This window comes from Pelecanus crispus, chromosome 1 (assembly GCF_030463565.1).
Source record: "Pelecanus crispus isolate bPelCri1 chromosome 1, bPelCri1.pri, whole genome shotgun sequence".
Classification (NCBI taxonomy): Eukaryota; Metazoa; Chordata; class Aves; order Pelecaniformes; family Pelecanidae; genus Pelecanus; species Pelecanus crispus.
In genome coordinates this window covers 195,341,322-195,354,373 of record NC_134643.1, presented here as the reverse complement: position 1 = coordinate 195,354,373, position 13,052 = coordinate 195,341,322, and the positions used below count along the sequence as shown (strand labels likewise).

The 13,052-nt window shown below is 38.7% G+C and overlaps 1 protein-coding gene across 4 annotated transcripts in view; it reads right to left on the bottom strand.

Annotated features, from left to right (window-relative positions):
• Positions 1-3,259: 3,259 nt before the first annotated feature.
• Positions 3,260-13,052, bottom strand: part of RB1 (RB transcriptional corepressor 1) — a 73,590-nt gene continuing 63,797 nt past the window's right edge. For 3 of the 4 annotated variants that reach the window (XM_075709034.1, XM_075709043.1, XM_075709051.1), the window contains 10 exons: positions 12,056-12,174; positions 11,480-11,625; positions 10,613-10,758; positions 9,938-10,042; positions 8,792-8,905; positions 8,536-8,702; positions 7,585-7,615; positions 7,093-7,235; positions 6,584-6,633; positions 3,320-5,311 (listed from right to left, as the gene is read on the bottom strand). In XM_075709034.1, coding sequence (XP_075565149.1) covers positions 5,238-5,311; positions 6,584-6,633; positions 7,093-7,235; positions 7,585-7,615; positions 8,536-8,702; positions 8,792-8,905; positions 9,938-10,042; positions 10,613-10,758; positions 11,480-11,625; positions 12,056-12,174 — 1,095 coding nt within the window. In that variant the 3' untranslated portion in view covers positions 3,320-5,237. Of the gene's footprint in view, positions 3,292-3,319; positions 5,312-6,583; positions 6,634-7,092; positions 7,236-7,584; positions 7,616-8,535; positions 8,703-8,791; positions 8,906-9,937; positions 10,043-10,612; positions 10,759-11,479; positions 11,626-12,055; positions 12,175-13,052 lie in introns of those variants that run through there. The other variant, XM_075709057.1, reaches the window with a different exon arrangement.

The window sequence follows — 13,052 nt, the reverse complement described above, 5'->3', positions numbered from 1 at the left end:
TATGTTGAAAAGCACTTGACTCAGGCACACAGATAGAGGTTAATACAGACAGTAAAACAGCATCGCGGTAGGGCACAGCTTTACTGCAAACCTTATATGCTATAGCCCAGCACTAATCACACCATTATGTAGAGGCAACTCTACATAAGCGAAGGCTGGGTAATTCCAGATGTTTGGTTAAGCCAGAGGTGGCTGGAGTGAAGTCTGCCCCTCTCTGTCCTGGGCTCAGGAGCTGCCAGATTCACCTGCCACCATTTTCTTAGCCAAAGCAGCACACGGAAAGGGGGTGTACGGCCACAGCCCAGCCTTTGGGTGGTGGCTTGTACTGGATCCTGCCCCACATGCGCGGCCTTGCACCGGCACGCAGCCAGCCTCACTAGGAAAGGGAAGCAGCCACTTGTCGTGGCCTTTCGGTCACTCTGGCCTTCCCAAGAAGGGTACTGTAAAAGGTCTCTCTGAACATTCCTGTTGTTTTACTTAAAGAACCAAACCAAAACTGTAAATGTGAAATGATTGGTTTTTAACGCAACATCTGATCAAAAACATTCTCTGCTCAGTGAAGAGCCTGGTTCCCTGGAGACACCACTCCATGGAGTGAGAGCACCGGAGCAAGATGCCACTCTCCTAAGCTGGCTCAAGTTCATAGCACAGTAGTTCAACAACTCCTGTAGTCAAAATGGCATGCTTTCTTAGCAAGGCATTTTTGGCTTAATATAACCAATAGTGCCATTTTTTTTTTTTCCCCAATTTATTTCCTTCCTGCTCATAATTTCCAACCTACTGCACACATTAAAGTAGTTGCAATTCAGAGTAACTGACAAAGCCTGTAATTTTGAGAAAAAGCATCTCTGGACTGAATGAGGGTGATTCCAAAGATCCGATGTGTCAGTGTTGGCTGTTATTCATGCAAGATGTATCATCTGACCTGGCTGTGATAGCATTACGTTCATAGAGACTTCTATTTATTTAATTTTTTTAACTTTCATTTGCATGCACTTTCCCTGGCACTTAAACGTCAAATGTTTAAAAAAACATACTGGCTTAGGTGGTTAAATGTTGATGCATGTATATAAATGTGTGCTTGAAACCCAATCATAGGACATTTTAGAAGAGATTAGCGATGCATTTTACCATTGCGAGATGGTCTGCAGCAAGTTACGTTTGTGGATCTTGCAGGTTGAATACTTTACTAAGTATTTAAGTATGTAAGTATTGTTCTGTTTTAGGACACCACAGACAAAAAGGTATTTGCAAAAAAAGTGAAAAGCATATGGTCAAGCATAAACCGTATCTGGGGTTTAAATGAAGAGGGATGTTCTGCTTTGCAGAAAGGGAAGCAGGTGGATAACTTGCTGAGTCATTTAAACATTCTCTTAAGTCACTGATGCTAAGAGCCAGCATTGCATTGTCGTCCAGTACCCACCTCTAGAGTTTTATTCCAGTGCCTGGTAACTGCGTAAACTGCTGGTTTTATATGATCTGAACAATTTCCATGGGCTTTCCTTGTAAAGCAAAACATTTAATTACCCCATAGAGACAGAACTCATTGGCTACCACCTAACGATGTAGAAAGTTTACAGCCTGAACATAAAATTATGTTTTGATTTCTTGTTTCTTTATAAACTTGCCTGGTTTAATAGGCCATTAATAAAAATGCTGTAACATTTAAAAAGTATGAGTGAGATTTTTTCCTTTCTTTTCAGTAAAGGTGAAGAAAGTCTGACACTTGCATGTAGTTAGTAGTGTGGGAAAAGAAATAAAACAGATATTTCAGAGGGATATTTTAAAGACTATTTGTGTTCTTCAGGAAATAACCACACCACCAGATAAAGTTATTTGTAAGCAGAATGAAAGCTGAGTCTGCAAAAAAGAGCTGTAGCATTTGGATAAGTGTATTTCCACTTTTCAAAGAAATTAATGCCCTAGTGACTTTAGGATTAATAAAACTGTCCTTAAAACACCAAGAATTGTTTCTGAAGTAAATGTACATCACGCTCAGCTTATCTGTTACATTTTAAAATATTTCAGCTTGTACTTTGCACCAGTATCACACACCTATAATCCTCTCCAGCTGTTTCACATTTGATAGAGGTATCTTCCTGCAGCCGCTCCTGTTCCTGAAAACAGGCAGTTTACACATTTTGTGACCTGTAAGAGCAAACAGTGTTTGGATAACAGGGGACAGCAGCAAGAAGTGTAAAACTGCAAATAAAGAGCCTGAGAGTCAGCTCCAGCATCCATCTCCACATGGCTACACAGCCAAGCCAATAGATTAAATTCCCCTTAGCATCAATGGAGAGAAACAGCCCTCTCTGAGATGTTTCACATGACCTCATTTTACACGTACAGCTTAGGCAGAGACAAGTTTTCTCCCCAAATGTACGTTGCTCCGCTGTGATTAGAAGAGTGTGATCAGTGCTGCAATCCTTACCATTAGGCACCTGAAACGCCCGTACTGTTTTCTGTCCAGCTCTTCTGCTCTGAATTCTAATTTTCTTTTTTCCTGAAACAGTTTCAATATCCTAGCCCATTTTGCATACAAGGTCTTGCTATAAGAAAGGTAATAGTAAGATTTCCAAATATAATAAAAAGCTGTTAGTTTCAATACACATTTATTTGCGTATGTATCTGCTTAAAGCCTCTGAAAATGTGGTTTCAGAGGGGGCATGGACAGGCAAGTCAGCCAGTGCCCTTTGTGCTGTAAGCACTGGCATGAATGCCGATGCTATAAATAGCACCGCACAGTTCAGCAGAGTTGTGAGTCACAAGGCACCCATGGACTCTAATAAAGCGATGACAGGGAGCCTGCGAGGCTGACGTGCCCACAGCCAGGTGGCCTGGAAAGCCATGGCGGCTTACACTGGAGTTTTGACATCCCGGGCTGTTCTCAGCAGCTCCGAAAGCAAAAGAATCGATTATGAAAAGCAGGGTGGTGAAATGATGGGGACGCTTCTAAATGTGGACACCAACTTCTCCGCCGAAGGACTGCCTCAGGCACCTCTGCAAGGGCCGTGACAGGGACCCAGACCACGACCCGGGCCTGTGTCTGCCAGAAGCGTTACCAATGGTGACAAAAAAAGCTGGAACAAAAGCTCTGGCGAGAACAACACTTCCAGAACATCCTATGGAAACTTATGAAGGTAGCTCCGAGCCCAACAGGGCAACTATTTGGACCTTCGCACCCGTAGGGAATCGCTGGAGATGGAGTGACCTCCACTTGTACCAGCTGCAGAATCGTGGTGGAAGCGTGATACAGCAGGACATCATTACTATGTGAAGTCGCCTTCTCATCTAATAAAAGAAAATTAGGAACTATAAATCTTTTAAAAGCTATTTTATTTATCTTGAAAGTGACTAGTTGTATAAAATATTATCATACATTTGATGTAAAGCCTTCAGTCTGTTTGAACAAAAAACACATCGTCACAGTAAAGAAACAATAAATCTGCTTAGATACTGGACTCCGTAATGTTACCACTCTAGCCGTAGGATCATGGAAGAACTTCAACTGCTGTAAGAGAGCTTACAGTCAGCGTACCCCAACGTTAACATACATTCTGTCTGTAAAACTGCAAAAAGTGAGAAAATAAATGTAAGGTACTCTAATGCTTCTGTACATTTTTCAGGAAGAAAGTTGAAGCCATATTGAGACTAAAAAAATAACTCAATTTTATTTTAAAATTCATCAACCAATCAGTGTGCTGTTTGTAGACTTTTTAGTAGCTCTAGGATTAGTTTCCGTTCAACACAAGAACTGATATTTAAAATGTACTAGTGTAAGTATTCTAGGTTCAGCTAAACAATTTCTAAATAAGCTAGCCGGAGAAGATGTTGGTTTAAAATGTTTGTGTAATGAATAGCACGCTTTTCTACTATAACTGTTTTAATTTAAGTAGCTGCAAAAGCTAAATTTCATAAAAATGGGTAATTTTAAAGCACGACTTCATTTATTTACTTATATTTCAATCCACTGGATGTAAAACGTACCTTCCTTAACTGGCTATTTTGCAAACACTTTATCATTGCAAGAAATTTCCAGTATCTGGATCAGTGACTTACAAACATGCAAGCTGAAAAAAGTTTTGGGGTCTGGGGAGCTTTTTTGCTAGCTGTAGCAGTTCACAGGTTGCCTATTAAACTCTGCCTTTTCAGTAAAATAAGGCAGACTGGTTTTCCCAACATGGGCTCATCAAGTTTGGCTTTTGTGCAGATGCTGCAGTAAGCCAACGGGGGATGCCCTGTGCTTTTAGAGGCCAGGCTACTCTTAGCTGGAACCCAACTGGAGACGCTCAGCTTTCAGCTATAGGAAACAGGTTTGGTGCCTGTTTCTCGAGCTATTTGGCTTGGCTACAGTTAGGTGAAAATTTGAAGAAATCAAGAAAATTCTACATCATCAGAATTTTGAAATCTTAGGTGTACCAGCTGGGATTTAGGTTTGGGGTTCGTTCTTTTTTAATAATTGAGATTTTCCAAGATAAGAAAGTGCACATCAAGTACTCTGCATATGGGAAGAAGCTTCAGCTTCCAGGACGATTCTCTGTGGGATTCTGGGAGGAATCTCTGTGGGATTCATATTCCATGAAATTCAAACTGATGGACAGTGTAACTGCCCTCTGAAATTACACTGGGGAGAGCGCTGGGGAAGCAAAACTACAAACGCTAAGGTTTGGATTCAGTAGTATGGCTACATAATGAGTTCACTTTGACTTCAGGTTGTACTTCTAATGCGAGGCCCTGACTCTGCAAGGTCTGTGACTGCTGTGCAGTTGACGCAAATGGGAATTTGATTATATACAGAGACAGAAATCTTTGCAGTATCTGGCCCCTCTTTTTCAAAATTCACAAGTAATGAAAAATCTAAAAATGAAATCTAAGAAACAAAATTAGTGCATTTCAAATCATCCTAACTAACATTTTGTCTTCAGACAGAAAAATTCAATCCAAGTAGACTGCATTGGCTTAAATCAGTAATGTTGCAATAGGAAACTGAGACACCTTCCAAGTCTGTTTTTAAAATCCTCAAAAAAATATATAAATTAAATTCAGTGGCTTACATTGTATATATGCTACATCATAAGGCAAAGTATCATGAATAACATTTAAAAATTTAAAAAGTCCAAACGCTTTCAACTAGCAGTTCGGAATAAAAAGCAACTAAAAAAGCAACTCAATGAAGGCTGTAAAACAAAAACAAGCTAAGAGGGCCTGCAGTGCAGCCCCTGGTCCTGAGAAGAATCTCACTTTTCTTCACTGGCTGAGGTATCATTTCCATCATTCAGTTTCTGCTTTTGCATTCTTGTTCGAGTAGATGCTAAAAAAAAAAAAAAAAAAAAAAAAAAAGAAAAAAAAGAGAAATACTTTCTTCAGAATTACTTTGGATATTATTATTTATTGTAAAAATTGGTAATACACAAGGTATCGAACTACAGCATTCTAAATAAAACAAATCTCACTTTTTAGAAGAAAACACATAATTCTGACTTGCTTCAGCAATCCCTGCTCAATCTCACACGTCTTAAATTCATTCCACCCATTCACTGAAGTTCTCATTGCTTCTTTACCCTCCCTCTGCTTTCACCCTTAAGGCGGGTGATGGATTGCATCACGTAGGGATCTCGTCTGTCGCCAGGCAGACGCTACGGGCTGAGCAGTCCCCGCATCCCACAGCCAGCCTGCAGAGGCAATGGCTTTTCCCCCGTGACACGCTAACACAACTGGACATGAGATAGAACATCCCTTCTTAACCTCTGCCACAAGTAAACACGGGAACATTTCCCCTACCCTAAAATGAACGACAGGTGCCTAGATCCGTACTCATACCTATCTTGAAGAGCAAACACTTGCTAGGTAAGAATTTTTAAATGGTCAAATCCGCTCAGCTGCAGAGCTCAGATTCCATGAGAAAGTGAGAATGCCTGGTCAGACCAAGTGTGTTCCTTCTTGGAAGCAGAAAATACAACTCAGATGTGAGGATGGGGCCATTTTGCTTTTCATGAGCTAGATTTGAGTTTCATTTGAAAAACAGAAAAGTGATCCCATAAAATCTGAAAGAAATGCTGATCCGCAGTAGAAGAAAAAGCAGTCTCAGGCAGTTTAGTATAAAAGACAGCAAAGCAAGGTACAAAATTACGTACAATTTTCCTGTGTATATAATTTTGCTTTACTGTACTTTAATCGCCTAAAAAGGTGTTCTGGTCAACTAAATGCTGCTGCGATTACTACTGATTTCTACCTGCAAGCTCTCAGCTAAAGGTCTGTCACTGGAACAAATGGGAAAGCCTTAGCAAGCATTTAATTCCACTTCAAGAATTCTAGTGTTTAGGAAGAATGTGTCATGCTCATTTTCTTATTCACACATAATATAGCATCTTCTATGCTGCTGTGTCACTTAATATCCTCAAAAAAGCTTTTGCGGATTTCCATTTTATAATCTGCATTTTCAAGATTAAATGGAGCAAGTACAAAAATTTAAGCTAGTTTCCCAAATGACATCAACGTTGAGCAATGTTTTTATCTGAATGGGCATAAACTGTTTTATCCAAGGCACTCACTGCTGTGCAAATAATGAAAAAACAATACTCACTCATTTCTGCAAGCTTTTGTTGGAACTTGGACTCCTGGGGTAGGTGTTTGCTGCAGACAGAAAGTGTATGATTAAGCAGAAGTTAAAAAAACCCAACCTTTTTATCCTTGTAACCTAACTTTAAACCAAGGTTAGTTCATTTCAGTGCTATTGCCTTCTCTTACAAAGATGCAAATGCTTTTTTCCTCCACACTAAACTCCAGAGTTGCTTGATTTCTCATATGTCTAAAAAATTGGGGGTTTGTTTTTTAAAAGACTGACTAAAGACAACAGCATGGTTTGGCACTCAGCAGTAACACTGGGATGCTGGTTGTGTAGGCACCAAATAAATCCTTGCTTCTGACGTCAAAGCATCTAATTGAGAAGTACTATGCTACCATCTCTCATTTAACATATTTACTAAAGTTTACACATTAACAGAAGTTAGGATGTCAGGAAGAAGTTAGGATGGAAGGGCCTGAGAAACAAAAATAGGTAAGTTTACTGAAAAGCTGAGCACAATCTCTTACCTTCCATCTGCTTCGTCTTGCCCTTCTATGTCAAAGCGCAGCCTCTTCAGTGGCTTAGGAGCAGCACTTACTTCTGCGCTGCGTTTTAGCTGGCAGTCACTGTTGCACACCATCTGGTTTATTTTTTGAAACTTCTCAGAAGTCTGAAATTACAAAAAAAATAAGGAAAGAATTGCCAATAAATCCTGAAACTACTCAAACTTTCCAGATTATCCGCTAAAGAAAAATTAGGAGTTCTAAAACTCTGCAGTTTAAGAACTCTATCTTCTTTCAAAGCAACTAAATAAAATACAAAACATTTTAAAAGTAAGTCTGGATGTTTGAAAGGAATTAGCTGGACACCCCTGTAATCTCTGTGCTTACAGATTCCATAAAACACTACATTAAATTAGAGACACTCACTGGCCAGTTCTTCATGTGTCAGCAGGCTATCCCATTCCTCCAAAAGTTACATGCATTCAAGACCAGACATTAAAAATGTTAAAAACTCACCCCAAATGATTCACCAATTGACACCAAAATTCTGCCAAATGAAGAAGAGAAGTGTTTAAGATTAAGCTACATTCAACAATGATAGACACATCCACTAATTTGGCACAGCTTAGCATAAGACATTAACCGAGTCTCTTCCCCTCTCTCTGCATTAACGGTGCAAACCCAGACTGCATTTCACTGTGTTGAGACCATTCACGTTTCCATTCGGGCCAGTGAACGCTGAATCGCCAAATGAACCGTACCGTACAGACAGAAAAGAAACTGGCTTGAAAGAATCAGACGCCCCCACAATCTGTCCCTTATCAGCAGGAACACACTTCAGTGCTGGGTACCCAGATAATCATCCTTTCATCATTACCTTTAGGTGTTTGCTAATCAAAACCATGCAGGACTTCAACCTAAAATATACAATAATATCTTAGCTTTTGTACACAGTGGGCCAGGTGCAACAGGACTCACTTGATCCTAGATTGAAAAACCCACTGGAGACTTGCACATTTGCTGTCATCCTCGCCTGCTAAGAACTAGTGACCAACAGTTTGAAATGTTCTGCTCAGTCAACTAAATACTCTGAACCATTTTGTTCCAAAAAAGTATTTTCTCTTTAAACAAGTGTACAAAACATCTATGTTTTTCAGAAGCATGATCCAGAGTCCAAGCCAACAACATTTAAGCAACTAGGTCAGAAAACCCCTCTTGGATGTGTCTATTTAAAACAAACAAACAAAAAAAACCAAACCAAAACCAAACTCCTTGAGCACACTGACTCAACTGAAAGAGCTCAAAGATGAATAAAGATTCCAAATACAGGACACAATTTTTTAACCAGAAAAGACAGAATAACCACAGACTATTAACAAACTAGACTGAGCAGTTTTCTAATTTGCTTCCACTAAAATCCCCCAAATACCTTTAATTTAGTCAAAGAAATGCTTGTCAACAACCCACCTGGACCTTGGAGTCATCTTTGTGGGTGACTGAAACCCATCAGCGAATCTGTATGGGCTCTTCAAGGGTGAGATGTAGATGTTATTGCCAGCAGGGACACGCCGAGGAGAGTTGGAAAACTGGTAAGGGCTGCGAGGAATGTGTGGGATAGGTGACAGAGTGGGAGGCTATAAAAATAATAAAATAATCATAAGGTTTTGTTGTCTATCCCTATTCTATTAAATAATTAATACTGAACACAAAACTAGCAGCTTACCCTGTTGGAGGCATACTGCAAAATGTTCGTTTTCAGCTTCTGCATAAACACTAAGTTGTAGAAGACTATAATGGAGTCATACTGTTCTTCCCTGATAAGAACACGTTTGAAAGTCTACAGAATCAAACACAGTTAAAAAAAAAAAAAAAAACAATTTTACATTTGACAAACTCAAAGCCATTCAAAAAAATCTGTTACATACGAGCTAAGATGGCATGTGCATTGTATGCAAGCCATTTTAACTACTATTAAGAACTGTTTTAAATTGTTTCTTTTTTCCAAACATGTATGAACATCAGTAGAGGCACCTACTTAACTAACTGGCACAGCCCCTTAGTGCAAATGCAGTTCATCAGTACTTCGATAACATTTTCCAAATTTAAGCTCCATTTACTTTCACACATACAATTGTCAAAAAAAGACTTCGCTACTGTGCACACCTTGCAAGGCTAAAAAAATCATTACCAACCTGACATTGATAAATAGTTCTTTAGGCTTGGAGACAAAAGTTTAGCCAAGATGCACAAATACACTATGAGAAATTCTGCTACTAAAAGGATGCCTACAGTTCAATTAACTGTTTGATGATTGTTTTCTATTGATTTAATTATCATTTTGTGCAAAGATTTAAGTACAGTAAGACCCTTACAAAGGAAGGAAGGAACTTCTTAGTGTCAGAATTAAGCCTGCAACTTTAATATATACGTACCTGTTTGATATATAACCATACATACCTGCTTGATATCTTACTTCTATTGAAAGCTTCTACAGAAAGTTATCTGCTTATCACCCCTTAACGCTAAGTTAGGTAACTCTTAAAAGAACTTGGGTTGTCTTTGAAAATCCTATTAGCATCTTTCATCCAGTCTCCAAATAGCATCATAACCCATTATTTAGTATCTTTAAGTAAAAAAGTGGAATGAAGTTTGCTTTCTGAGGAGAGTTACCAAACTATTTGTGCGAGATGTTTAAAGAGACATTTAGTATTCGAGCCAGTTTTCTCCTCCACAAAATGGAGATGCAGTGAAGCAGAAGTTTTCTTTTGTATGTTCAAGTATAGTTTGGGGTCTTTGCTTTAGACAAACAGAGAGAAACAATTAGTTTGTAACACTTTTATGGAGGGATAACATTAAAGAATTTCCATACCTCTTGATTTGTGTTGGGAAGTTCCTTATACGCCGAAACTATTATTTTGAATCTAAGATCTACATTCTTTACTTTGCATATGCCATACATGGAACACATCATGATCTACGAAAGAAACAAGACAAGACAACTGAAAATGCAGAAAATTAATTCAGATTCTTCATTTCAAGTTAAGAAATAAATTGGTGAGTTTTCTATTACTGATCATGCTCTGTGAACTAACATGCAACTCAACTTCATAAGAACTTCCAGAATAAAAGTCAACTACTGTTCCCTCCAATTCTGTATGTCAATCAACTAACTGGAGCTGATAGTATCTTCTCAAACTCATTTCACATGCTGCAATCTTAGGGTAGAGTAAAAAAACACGTGTCAGCCACACATGTTGTCTTCCTAAAGAAAAAAATCAGTATTTTCTTATGCAAATTATTAGAAAATTTGGTCTGTCTTCATTATTTTGAAAATAGCTGTAAATGGTATTTGAAGATCCCATAGTAAGTAACTGCCAGTACTTAAAAACACTGAGATGACAGACTTCACTCTAAATTAATTTCTCCTTTGAGTGATCAATAAACAAAAACTCAGATTACAATTTCTAATGGCTAAAGAACATATAAGGAACATTTTGTTCAGGAGAGCCTTTTTAAACTTTTTAAAACTTTTTGTTAATGTTACCTGGTCCAAGTGCCTGTCTCTCATAAGTTCATACTCATTTTGCAGTGTGTGCTGGAAGAGTGTCCAGATCAAGGGTTCCAGGTCAGGATGTTCAGAGAGAAGACGAAAGAACAGGGTATGTAGTCGGAGATAGGCCAGTAGATACACTTGAGAAAGACAGAAGAAAAATAAACTGAAATGGTAATAATAGGGGTATACAAAATAAAAGGAGCATGATGGAGGATGGACAGCAATTGAACGTCCACCGTATCCCACTACAAGAACTACGAGCCATCAAACGAAGGTAGTAAAAGCCAGGTTCAAAATAAATGGAAAAAATTCTTCATACAACAGGTAGTGAACACATGGAAGTCCACACCAAACAATGCTGCACATGTATGTCTATGTTGATTCAGAAAGAGTCTCAAAAAGCATTTGGAACACAAATCTGCTGAGAGTTACTAAGCAGACACATTGCAAAAGGCTCAAAGGCTCAGGAAAATTCCTGAGCTGGAGAAAGTCAAAGCTTGGGAAAGCATTCAGGGGAAGCACTCAAATATGCTTGCCCAGTTCTTAAGCTTCCCATGACATCTATTTATTATCACTGCTGGAAAAAGGATACTATGATAGAAGAACCCTCCCTCTGAGCCCATATGGCCATTCTTACAATCAGGAGATAAGTTTTCAGTTTGAATTTGCAGTGTGTAGAGCGCATGCATTAACCTGCTGGCATCATTTTACTATTTCTTCCAATGGCAGCTGAGGGTTTGCAAGGTGTTTACTACAGATTCTGTTATAATCTTTTAAGAAATGTTGAGCTCCAAAACCCAAAAAGGATAAATAACAAGACATAACTTTGCAATTTCAGCAAGTACAGAAGCAACAAACCTTTTTTGTAGAACAGAGAGAGGGAGGTAGATTTCTGTGGTTTCGGTGTTTGGGGGGTCACAGCTGGCTGAGCATCTGGAGTGGAAGTAGCACTTAGAGGAGGTCCAGCTGCTTTCTTCTTAGGAGATCTCACAGGAGAAAGATAGCTGAAGATTCAACATATATTAAGCACTTCAACATCACAGGATAAAGGAACAATTTTATATGAATAATACTTGGGGGAACTCTTCCCTCTTCCCCCATTAGAAGAAATTAATTGCTACTGTAACCTGTATTCCCATAGCAGGAATTAAAAGTTCAAGTTTTTGATTAAACACCTGATAAAGGGACTTATTTATTCTTAGACAAGTAAGAAAACAGTTTGCAATTACAAGTTTGATAGGGCTTGGAAAAAAGTATTTCAGAATTTGATTTAGCTAAATTTACATGTATAATAAGCAGCAGCAAATACAACAGTTCAACATAACCGAAGTACCAAGTCTAACAAGTAGGAAAACAGAATACAAATGGATTTAAATATTAAGGGCAATATTAACTTCACATTTTACTAGGCCTCAAGCACGCATGGTCACCTACAGGTCTGCTGCAGTATGATTATGTTGGAGAGGCAGATTGAGAGTGGAAGTGGGCTCCGGCTGATCAGTTTGGCCTTCTCGTTCTTTTGACTGCTTGATAAGATCGAACAGAGGTGACCCCTAGAAAAATGACAGTAACAGCACATTATACTGAGAATAGACAACCACACTGGATGGATTTTGTTCCTCCTTCTCTAAAAACAACCCCCAAAATGTGATCCTAAACAGAAGATTAATGCTTTGAAATACTTCAGAACACTCATCTTTTGCTAGATAAATTTTAACTATTTAACTGACAAATTTTAACTATTAAATACACTGAACACTTTTTCTGTTTCAATAGCAGTCCATTAGATACAGGCTAACTGCAGAGTCAAGACATAATTGTATTCTAGAGTCTCCTTATTACTTCCTATTAAACAGCCATTCCTGAAAAGAGCAGCAAACAATACAAGAGAATACATAATAGGTCACATTTCCAGACAGAAAACCCACATTGGTGACTAAAAGTTACTGCTGTATCTAGTATCAATCCATTTCTGCTACAACACCTACCCAATATTTTACACATGTTAATATACAAAACACAGTCATAACTCATCTAACTGCACTGGGGACAGTTCAGATCTCTACAGTATCATATTCCAGAGCTACCTCTGGAAAGAGTTACAGTCACTTACATGAAATCTCTGCCCTCATGCCCAAAACCAAAAACCATTTTGATTTTAGGTCAATTATCAGTACTTCAGGCAAGGCAGCTGGAATATATCTGAACCTACTAAGAGCTTGAGGTAGGCAGCGATGCAGCAGGATGTAAGTAGAATGGAGAAGGTTCTGACTGAAGCAATGTTAGTACTACTGCTGACACTAGTAATAAACAGCAGCCTTGCAGAAACAAAATCTCAGGCTTTTGCTGCTTGTGCGTCATGTGCAGAGCAGAATTATGCTGAAACAGCAAGACTGCATGGGAAAATATTTTGGTACCGTATTTTAATTAA